The 12,039-nt window shown below is 41.7% G+C and overlaps 1 protein-coding gene across 1 annotated transcript in view; it reads left to right on the top strand.

Moving 5' to 3' along the window:
- Nucleotides 1–12,039, top strand: part of LOC134348765 (collagen alpha-3(VI) chain-like) — a 201,553-nt gene that overhangs the window by 30,304 nt on the left and 159,210 nt on the right. Inside the window, exons 2-3 of the mRNA XM_063052567.1 lie at nucleotides 176–273; nucleotides 1,497–2,105. Of these exons, the coding sequence (XP_062908637.1) occupies nucleotides 204–273; nucleotides 1,497–2,105 (679 nt within the window). The 5' untranslated portion in view covers nucleotides 176–203. The remainder of the gene's footprint in view (nucleotides 1–175; nucleotides 274–1,496; nucleotides 2,106–12,039) is intronic.

Raw genomic sequence — 12,039 nt, 5'->3', positions numbered from 1 at the left:
CACTGACGGACAATGTTATGTCAGGAAAAGGTAATAGTATTTCTACCATGCAAACTAAGTTTGTTAAATGGATGTTTATGGTAAATGATTTTTTTGGACATTTATAAATGTAAAGGATTTATCTGATTCGGGTGCAATTTTATTTCCTGCTGACTTATGTTCATTTCCGTTACAGGTCACAGGCCCAGCATATTGTTGCAAAAATGACCAAACTGCGTGTAGTGCCTTTAGTGGCACTCTTCAGCCTAATTTGCTTTACTCAAGCACAGAACGGTAAGAATTACGAAGATTCAGTAGGGTCATTTTACGGTGGTCAGCCATCGCAATGCTGATGTCTGTTGGCATTAAACCCGAGTCTATATAACCTATTATTTTTCCAGAATCTTTGAAGTAATTGTTATTTTTGATAATTTAATGCTGATGGGCAACGTTACAACAGGAAATGACAATAATATATTTTGCAATGCAAATTAAGTTTCTGCTAAATGAATGTTTGATGACAATGATTTTATTTTGAAATGATCCGGTATGATGTTTAGTGGAGAAGGATTGTAAAACAAGTGGGGAATATCTTGGGATAAATAGTTGTCCCCCCCACCACCATCATTACCCACCCCTCTGTTCCTTCTCAATTATGTTCTCATCACCCTGGGAAGATGTGTTCTGGAGGCTGTTAGCCACACTTCTTTTGATAGGAAAAAGCTATAGAAGCTGATATGGGGCCAGACTGTAAAATGATTGTTTTTAGAGTTACAAGTGGAGACCTGGGAGCAGGTTTCTCCATCTCCCCTGTCATTAAATTTTGCTACCCTTTGGATCTATATCCAGACGGGATAAAGTCAAAATTCATCCTTGTTGATAGTGTTGAACACAGTATATGGGTCATATTGTCAGTTTATACTCTGCTTATGAAATTTAATCCACAGAGATCAATGAACTACACTTTGGAGGCAGAATACTATGTCGGTCCTACAATATGACGTGTTTAGCACTAAACACGAGGAAGGAATTTTCAGGCAGGGTTTTCTAAAGGGCCATTTTATAATAAAAATTCTGTTTATTTCATCTGTCTTTACATTTGATTGTTTGAAGGCATACATTATTAAGGTTTCAGGGGAATCTTCCACAAGAACAAAGAATTCCTTGGAGTGACCTAAACCCTCCACACTTGCCTCCTCCCTTAGCTGGGAGGTGTGGGAGGGAAAACAGGGGAGGGATCAAGAGTTTGGGAACTGGAGGAAGTTGGGGAGGGAAGGTGAGGATTTAAGATTTTGGGAGTGGGAGAAAGGTGGGAAGGAGGAGGGTGAGGGATCATGGGCTTCGGAGCTGGAAGAAGATGAACTGAGCACAAAACCTTGGGCAGTTTAACCTTGCAAAGAAAACATCAAACAGATCTGTAATAACATTCTGTAACAGTGCAGAATAACATTGTCAGTGTTTAGAAAATAAATGCCTCAACATTTAAGACAGTGCTAAACAGCTTTTCTTTCTTAAAGATGACAGAACAATTGCTGCTGACATAGTCTTTCTAGTGGATGCCTCTTGGAGCATCGGCCAGGAAAATTTCCAATATGTGCGGGAGTTTCTGTTCAGGGTTATAAAGGCTTTTGATATTGGAGAAAACAGATTTCGTATTGGCCTGGTGCAGTACACTGAAAAGCCTCGAGCAGAATTCCATTTAAATACATATTTTGCGAAGCAGGACATCCTATTTCACATATGGAACATGTCTTATAAGGGGGGTGACACAAAAACTGGACTAGCTCTAGAGTATCTAATCAAGGAGCAGCTCACTAAAGCCAACGGGAGTAGAGCGGATGAAGGCGTGCCACAGATTATAATAGTTTTAACAGACGGACGCTCTCAGGATGACGTAATCCCCGCGTCTGAGTCACTTAAGTCAGCCAATGCCTTAATTTTTGCTATTGGAGTTCAGCAAGCAGTTGAATGGGAACTAAAGGAGATTGCGAGTGCACCTCACGAGAGGTTTGTTTACCACCTCGATGACTTTGCCGCACTCGAGGGCATTGTAAACGACTTAGTGATGAGTCTGCACCTGGCTGCAGCGCACCTATTATCTGATGGGATAATAAAAGACACTACAGGTAAAGAGTTAGCTGGTAACACTGCTCCTTTGCTTACCCTACTCAATTTTTTTTAAATGGAAGGGAAAAACGTATGCACATGTTCCTTGATGGTTCAGTCATTAAGGGCACGATTTATTAAGAGACTGAGCTATACAGACCAGAAAGATCCCAGATTCGATCCATTGGTCTGTGTTGAGTTAGCTGATCTCAGCCAGGGATCCAGTAAGGGTGCAACAATTGGCCTCAGCACCCTGGGGTAGGGAGGGGCGGAAAATCAGCATAGCCTCCCGCTCCTGATCGCTCAACTGGTGGCACCTGGTGAAGAGTGGCCAAGCATGTGTGGGTGGCGAGACCCTGCATGAACCAGCCTTTGATGTCCGGACTTTCACACAGAAATGGCCACTCGGGCAAGGTACCAGAGGATTTCCTTTGCTCTACAAGGAGTCTGAGCCATCAGGAAGGGAGAAAAATTGGAGTGGGACAAAAATAAAATCAAACTTTAACATAGATTCTGATTTTGTGATACCTCTCAAATGAATTGGATTCTTAAATTAATAAGCAAAGAGCAGACCTACTATAGAATAAATGTCCTACTAACATCACTGGCCCTCATTACTGTATGTGTTTTTAATTAAACACCTATTATGCATCTATATCAGTGGCATGCTACAAATTAATACCTATCACAACTAAAATGCACTGCCAGTGTCAGAGCCAGGAAGCAGAGATACCATCAGTTTCCTTATAGTAGCTTGAGAAAAGTGACCTGCCTTTCTGTATACAATAGTTATTTTCAAGAAATATACAATATTTGGACTCTAGACTGGAATCATAATGAGGGATTTTGCCAGAATTATATGGAAAAGATCAGCAGAGTTTTGGCCATGTGACATTTACAAAACCAAAAATTAATGTTCAGGTGAGTTAAATGTTAGCTGGAGAGAATCATTTCAACATTTATATTGGGAAAACTTTGAGTGTGACAAATGTTGGAAGTAATCTCCCTAATGGGGTTTGGAAGGTTTAAAAATGAAAATAGAATTAGTGCAGGTCAAACTGAATTGCATGAAGGGTGATTTAAGGAAAGAGATGGATGAGATTCAATGAATTGAGTAAAGTTTTACATTCTGATGTTTTTGTTATATTTTTTAATTTGATTTCCTAATCATGGAAAGCTTCTCCATTCCAAAGTAAAATCAAGAGAGTGGGAAAACCAAATAGAATTCAGGTACTATCAGAAAGAAATAAAGGAAAATTGACAACCAAGGTCTCTTCTTTTTCTTGGTTCTGCCTTAAATCTATTCATGAGGTTTATTTTGGTAAAATCAAAGAAATTTAGTTTTACATACCTTAGGCAGGCACACCACACCAACAGCTGTATTTGCTTGAGATATCAAAATGCTCAATTGCAGCAGACGTACAAGTATTAATTCTTATTTGTACACATTGGATGTTGTCAGATCTTCTGATGTCAGAATAAATTTAAAGGACAAATCAGAGATGCTCTGATTTTGGGAGGCGCATTTAAGGTTGCTGCTGAAATTGCTTCAGGTAGTGGTCCTAGACCTTACTGTCACATAGAAGATACCAGTCCTTTCCTTCATCCTCTGACAGATGAAGTAATGACAAGGCATCTGCCTGTCTCATTGATAATGAATTGAATGGAAATTATCTCCCTGGATATTGTGAAAATGTAGGGCTGGGAATGTGAAGGAGAAATGATGAAGGAAACCTGAAAAATTAAAATTGAAATGACGAGAATTTGTTTAACATTACCTCAAATGCTGAAGAATAAAGTTTTGTCCCCAAATAATGTGATAATTTAATCCTGGAGATCTATGATGTGAAAAGAAATGGTAAAATGCAAGAAACTTTGGAGCCAATTGGAGAGTTAGGAAATCTTTTTGTCTTCTCAGTGCTCGACCTATCTGTTGCTATTAACATTCAAGAGCTTTGCTTCCACCATCATTAAGCTGTGTGCACACCATGTACTTTTACACACTTGCTTGTGTTGTAAGAAGGGCTGTGAAACAATGCACAATGTTAATCATAATTTAAAGGTTTTAACTTATTCTGCATTCTTTGATTTAAGACAGAAGTGAACATACGGTGACATGATGCAGTTCAGAATGTGGGTGCATTGATGATCAGTGCAACAAGATGGGAGTTGGACCAAGACTCGGTTTCTATTTCACTCTGTTCATGTTCACAGCTCTGTTAAACAGAGGAGGTACCAGGATGAGATTTTTGCCATTTTTCAGTGGTGTGGAGAGGGAGAACAGAAGGGAAAAATTGAGCCTTAGTCAACCATGGCAGCAGCTCTGCCAGCTAAAGATAGAATTTCAAACTTCTAAAATTGGAGATGAATTAAATGAATTGTGTGCTGCAAGGACCGTCACAGTGCAGAGAAATCATGAGATCAGAATCATCTTAAATACTCCAAGGAAGGGTCATTTCCTTTGCTGTTATCTGACCCCCTTCATCTGAAATGTCCATTGTTGGCACACATCACTGTGTTCTTTCAGATAGCTTTCAATGCAGTTCTTCATTAATCAGAAGTGACTATCTGATTTGTATATCAGTCAGGCCTTGTCTAACCAAACAGACATACAGTACATGCTGCCATGGAAACACCCTATTCTTTCACCATTGAAATCTTGTTTGAATCCACATGCTAATGATGAACTGAATGTCAATTTCTGCATTCCGATCCAGCATCTTTAACCTGAAACTTTATTTTTTACTTTTTCCGTGGATGCTGTCTGCCCTGGGATTTTCCAGCATTTTCAGTTTTTGCTGCTGAGATTATTATTCGACATAGATCTCTCCAATCTGCTCTATTTTGTAGATGAACTAACAGACCACAATAGAGACCACAGCTGGTAGAAGGAAATCCACCTCCCTGTATTAATATATGTGCATCATGTTAACAGACAAGGTCAAGATTTCATTTTAACTTTTAAGCTATTAATCAGACAAACATTTTCAAAATTGCAAAGGGAGTAGTGATTATAAATGTGGAGATTTCAATAGTGTTTACAGAAGGGATGTTTGCATTTCAATGTTTGAAGCAGGTACAGACTTGTTGCTCTGCAATTAAGATATCCCAAACACATTTTCTATACTTCAACTTATTGGAGTTTACTGTTCGCTATTAATTTTTTGAACTCTATTCATTGAATCCAAAAAAGAGAATTCATTGTATCAATATGAATGTCCTACTTAGGTAAACAACAGGAATTCTGCAAATGCTGGAAATTCAAGCAACACACATCAAAGTTGCTGGTGAACGCAGCAGGCCAGACAGCATCTCTAGGAAGAGGTACAGTCGACGTTTCAGGCCGAGACCCTTCGTCAGGACTAACTGAAGGAAGAGTGAGTAAGGGATTTGAAAGTGGAAGGTGGAGGGGGAGATCCAAAATGATAGGAGAAGACAGGAGGGGGAGGGATGGAGCCAAGAGCTGGACAGGTGATTGGCAAAAGGGATAAGAGAGGATCCTGGGACAGGAGGTCCGGGAAGAAAGACAAGCGGTGGGGGGAAACCCAGAGGATGGGCAAGGGGTATAGTCAGAGGGACAGAGGGAGAAAAAGGAGAGTGAGAGAAAGAATGCGTGTATAAAAATAAATAACAGATGGGGTCCGAGGGGGAGGTGGGGCATTAGCAGAAGTTAGAGAAGTCGATGTTCATTACGAGGAGGAGGTGGGGCATCCACCTCCCATTCCCATTCTGACATGTCTATCCACGGCCTCCTCTACTGTAAAGATGAAGCCACACTCAGGTTGGAGGAATAACACCTTATATTCCGTCTGGGTAGCCTCTAACCTGATGGCATGAACATCGACTTCTCGTGACTTCTACTAATGCCCCACCTCCCCCTCGTACCCCATCTGTTATTTATTTTTATACACACGTTCTTTCTCTCACTCTCCTTTTTCTCCCTCTGTCCCTCTGACTATACCCCTTGCCCATCCTCTGGCTTCCCCGCCCCCCCCGTCTTTCTCCCCGGACCTCCTGTCCCATGATCCTCTTGTATCCCCTTTGCCAATCACCTGTCCAGCTCTTGGCTCCATCCCTCCCCATCCTGTCTTCTCCTATCATTTTGGATCTCCCACTCTCCCTCTCACTTTCAAATCTCTTACTAACTCTTCCTTCAGTTAGTCCTGATGAAGGGTCTCGGCCTGAAACGTCGACTGTACCTCTTCCTAGAGATGCTGCCTGGCCTGCTGTGTTCACCAGCAAGTTTGATGTGTGTCCTACTTAGATAGTTAGGTTAGAAGATTTAAATTATAATCGCCTTAAAGTTAGCAAGTGCAGATCCAAGATTAGGGAACATAGCTCAACTAAAGATTCATCATACTTTTTGCAACTAATGCATCCAATGATTTGTTGTACAGAAGGTCACATTTCAGATGATGGAAGGATAAAGTTAATATGAACGAGATTACAAATTCCATCCATAAGCTTCAAGCCAACAGTCACGGAATATGTCTGATATGATGGTTGGCTGCTTGGAAGCCATACTTGCGGTACACAAAGGAGCAGCACACGCACAAAATTGTGGGAAGTAAGAGAGGAAATGGGAAAAGTAGGTAACAGAACTATTCCGCAGAAATAACTTGTATGTCATAAATTAGGACAATGCTGCTCTAGCCATTCGGTAAGCTGTTCCTCCCTCTTCACTTCATTCTGAATGGTACTATCCACTGTTGTCACCAGGGATACCTTGGTACTAATTTAAACTTAAGAGCTATTGTGCAAGCCAATACATTCTAAAATGCTGCCCTATTTGGATACTTAATGAATCTATTACTGTCACCAAAAAATATTAATGAAAATTGACCATTATGTTCACCTACAGAGCAGTGACTAGATATTAATTGTAGTTCATTACTTGTGATGGTGCTTGTGGGGTTGTTTGGAGAAAAAAAAGGTACTATATATATGCTAGTTCCACACCACAGATCTTTTTGTAAGAAACTTTTATGAATTGTATACCTACACTGTAGCTCCATGAAATGCTACTGTATGTATTCATCAGCTCTCAGTGACAATGCTGATCATAACATGGTCAGAGCAGAAATTAATTTGTTAGTGTTAGAGTACATGAGGAAATACAGGTGCTGGCAACTATATAGTTAAATTTATCTTTTTTTTCTCCCTCCCCCCAAAGGGCTGCAATATCTTCCTGTTTTTATAATCAGTCTTTGCAGACCATTAGCTTTGTTTAAGTAGCTGATGACATCATGGAGAAAGTGATCAAATACAACAAGAAACAAAGTTAACAAACAACTTTATTACAATGTTAATCACCACCTTAGTTTCTAGGTGTAAAATTCATAGACTACATAGCCATATAATGTATGCTAGGCAAATACCAAAGCATGTACCAACTATTCAGTAAAATGAACACTCATTATTTTGACATATTTGCTACAAGACACATTGCATTCTATCAATATTTAAGTATGCTAAAGTGCAGAGTGGAGCTGGTTGCACCTTGAGTCTTGAAGCCACCCTGAAGGGCTTGCCCCTCCTCGGAATGCAGCCCACTAGAATAGTTAATATTTGCAGCTTATGCACAGACATTGTGCAAAAGGCTCATTAAGGTCCCAGGTGCGATATTAGAGCCAAGTCCCACAAAGTACACTCACTGTGCCATTTCCTAGCAGTGCACATTTAATGTCAGTTGGGAAACCTCAAGTGTATGCATTGTTTACCCTGCAGGCATGATGCATGAAAATATCATCAAAATGATAACAGAAATCTTGAGATATGAGGATCTATGGCTTTGGGATGATTTCCACTTCTGACATGAAAGGGCACACACGTAATGCTGGGTGTGCTCCTTGTGATGTTCCAAACATTATAATTGGAGACTTGTGTGTGGCTTGTCCACGATTTCCAATTCCCTCTCCCAACATGAGTCCATAATTGGTAAATGCACTTTCAAGGGTTGGCAGCAAGTTCAGCCCAAGCTCAGTGTAGCATTCAGCCACAGATATACCATAAGATCATAAGACATAGGGGCAGAATTTGGCCTTTCAGCTATCTGTTCTGCCATTTGATCTTGGCCGACCCGTTTCCCTCTCAATCACATTTTCCTACCTTCTCCCCGTAACCTTTCACACCCTGACTTTGCAGAATCTATCCAACTCGAACCTTAAGTATACTCAATGACCTGTCCTCCACAATCACCTGTCGCAACTTAGTCTACATCTTCACCATTCTCTTGCAAACTAAATTCCTTCTCATTTCTGTTCTAAATTTCTGAGTTTGTGCCCTCTGGACCAAGACTGCCCCATTATAGGAAACATGCTCTCCACAGCCATTCTATCTACACCTTTTGACTCAATCAGTTTCAATGAAATCCCTCTCAATCTTCTAAATTCAAGGAAGTAAAGGCCGAGAACCATCCCAACCATTGTGTACAACTACATGAAATGCAGTCATAGGAAAGCAGCATCCATCATCAAAGATTCCCATCACCCAGGCCATGCTCTCTTCTCACTGATGCCATCAGGTAGAAGGTACAAAAACCTCAGTACTCAGGTTCAAGTACAATTATTACCCCTCAATCATCAAGCTCTTGAATAAAAGGGGATAACTACACTCACTTGCTCCATCTTCAAGCTGTTCCCACAACCAATGATCTCACTTTAAGAACTCTTTATCTCATTATCACATGTTCTTGTTATTTATTGCTATTTATTTATATTTGCATTTGCACAGTCTGTTGTCTTCTGCACTCTGGTTGATCTTTCATTAATCCTGTTATATTTACTATTCCATAGATTTGCTGAATATGCTCACAGGAAAATGAATCTCAGGGTTGTATATATGTACTTCGATAATAAAACTTACTTTGACTTTGACTACTTCTGCAGCATCATTTTCCAGTCATTATCTACCCTCATCTTTCTGTTTATATATCTGAAAAGTCTTTAGGTATCTTCTTTGATATTATTGGTTAGCTTAACTTCATATTTCATCTTTTGCTCCTTTTGGCTTTTTTAGTTGTCTACTGCTGGTTTTGAAAAGCTTCCTAATCCTCTAACTTCCCACTAATTTTTGCTCTTTTACATGCCCTCCTTTTGGCTTTTATGTTGGCTTTGACTTCCCTGATCAGTCACGATTCTCTCATCCGGTCTTTGGAATAGTTTTTCTTTGGGATGAATCTATTCGACATATTCCAAATTGCTCCAAGAAACTCCAGCCATTGCTGCTCTGCAGTCATCCCTGCTAGTGTCACCTTCCAATCTACTTTGGCCAGCTCCACTATCATGCTTCTGTAATTCCCTTTATTCCACTGTAGTACTAATACATTTGACTTTAGCTTCTCCTTCTCAAATTGTGGGCGAATTCTATCCTATTATGACCACTCTTTCCTAAAGGTTCCTTTACCTTAAGCTCCCTAATCAAACCTGGTTCATTACACAACACCAAATCCAGAATAGCTGATCCCTTAGTGAGCTCAAACACAAAGTTCTCTAAAAAGCCATCTCCTAGGCATTCTACAATTTCTCTCCCTTGGTATCCAAAATCAGCCCCAACCTGATTTACCCAATATACCTGCATATTGAAATCTCCTATGGCTATTGTAACATTGTCCTTTTGACATGCATTTTCTTTCTCCTGCTGTCATTTGTGGCTAATGTCCTGGTCACTCCCATTAGGGTCTTTTTACACTTGCAGTTTTTTTAACTCTACCCACAGCGATTCTACATCCTCCAATCACATGTCACCTCTTTCTACGGATTTGATTTAAATTTTTACCAACAAAGCCACACCACCCTCTCTGCCTGCCTGCCTGTCCTTTTGACACAAAATCTATGCTCATCTATAATCTTGTTTCAGCCACGACTCAGTGATGCCCACATTGTCATACCTACAAGCAAATTTCTAACTGTGCTACACGATAATCTACCTTATTTACTATGCTGCGTGAATTCAAATACAAAACTTTTAGTGCTGTATTTGTCACATTTTTTGATTTATTCCCCATTACACTGCAACACATCCACATTGACTGCAATCCTCACCACACTCTGCCTCTGATTGTGTACCATCTACCCCATCCTCAGCTCTATCACTCTGTTTCCCACCTCCCCAACAGTTGTAGCAAACCTGTTCACAGGGGATTGGTCCCCCTCAGGTACGGTGTAACCTGTCCATTTTGTACAGGTCATACCTTTTCCAGAAGAGATCCTAATGATCCAGAAATCTGAAATCCTGCCTGCTGCTAAATCATCCTTTTCGTACCCTCATCGGAAGCAGTCCAGAGATGACTACCCAGGTGATCCTGCTTTTCAACTTTCTGTCTTGCTCCCTAAGTTCTCTCTTCAGGACTGCATCCCTTTTCCTACCTATGTCACTGGTGCCAATATGTACCAAGACTTCTGGCTGCTCACCCTCTGGCTTTTGTATGCCATAGACCCGATTCACGATATCCCTGGAAGGTAACAGACCATACTGGTGTCTCTATCATGGCCGCAAAATCTCGTGTCTATATTCTAACTATGGAATCCTCTGTCAGTACTGCAGTCCTCTTTTCCCCACTTCCCTTCTGAGCCATAAGACTCAGTCCCAAAGACTTGGGCTCTGAGGCTTCCTCTTGGTAGGTCATCCCCTTAACGGTATCCAAAATGGTTCATTGAGGGAAACAACCAAGGGTGTACTCTGCACTGGCTGCCCATTTCTTTTCTTTTTCCTGACAATCATCCAGGTACCTGCCTTGACAACTTAGGAATGACTACTTCCTGTAGCTCCGATCTATTGCCTCCTCAGGTTTCCATATGACCATCAAGCTGCAGCTCCAGTTCCTTAACATTCAGACACTGAGACGGTGATGTGCCTCTCATGTGAGATGTGGCAGCCTTGGGGGAACGCCCCTCTCCCGCAGAGTCACATTTGCCAGAAGAGTATATGGCTGGGCGATCTGGAAGACCGTGTAAGGAATCTGGAGCAGCAGCTGGATGACCTTCGACTCATAAGGGAGAATGAGGCAGACATAGATGAGAGCTACAGGGAGGTAGTCACACCTAGGCTGTCGGAAGCAGGTCATTGGGTGACAGTCAGAGGGGGGAAGCGAAGGTGAGCAGACAGGTAGTGCAGAGCACCCCTGTAGCCATTCCCCTGAATAATAAGTTTACCTTCCTGGATACTGTTGAGGGGACGACCGACCAGGTGTGAGCCACGGTGGCAGGGCCTCCGGCACTGAGTCTGACCCTGTGGTGTGGAAGGGTGGGATGGAGAAGAGGAGAGCTGTAGTCATTCGAGACTCTATAGTCAGGGGAGCAGACAGGAGATTTTGTGGACGTGAGAAGGACACCTGCATAGTTTGTTGCCTCCGGGTGCCAGGGTCCATGATGTCTCTGGTCGGGTGCACGACATCCTGGTACGAGAGGGAAAGCAACCAGAAGTCGTGATGCATGTTGGGACCAACGACATAGGCAGGAAGAGGGATGAGGTCCTGAAGTGTGAGTTTCGGGAACTGGGCAGAAGGCTGAAGAACAGGACCTCAAGGGTGGTGTTCTCAGGATTGCTGCCAGAGCTACGCGACAGTGATGGTAAGAATTGGAGGAGATGGCAGTTGTATGCGTGGCTGAGGAGTTGGTGCAGGGAGCAGGGTTTTAGGTTTTTGGATCATTGGGATCTCTTCTGGGGAAGGTGGGACCTGTACAGATTGGGTGGATTGCACCTGAACTCGAGGGGGAGCAATATCCTAGCAGATAGGTTTGCTGGCATGGTTCGGGAGGGATTAAACTAATTTGCAAGGGGGATGGGACCCAGAGCGATAGAGCAATGAAAGAAATGCATGGAGTAAAGCCAGGTCTAACATATAGAGAGGCTTTGAGGAAAGAGAAGCAGAATACACGGTGTAAAGACAGTAAGGTAGAAGGGCTGAAATGTGTGTACCTCAATGCAAGAAGCATCAGGAACAAAGGTGATGAA

Source organism: Mobula hypostoma, chromosome 6 (assembly GCF_963921235.1).
Source record: "Mobula hypostoma chromosome 6, sMobHyp1.1, whole genome shotgun sequence".
NCBI classification, from domain to species: domain Eukaryota; kingdom Metazoa; phylum Chordata; class Chondrichthyes; order Myliobatiformes; family Myliobatidae; genus Mobula; species Mobula hypostoma.
The sequence above is the reverse complement of the archived record's forward strand: the minus strand, read 5'-3'. Positions and strand labels throughout refer to the sequence as shown.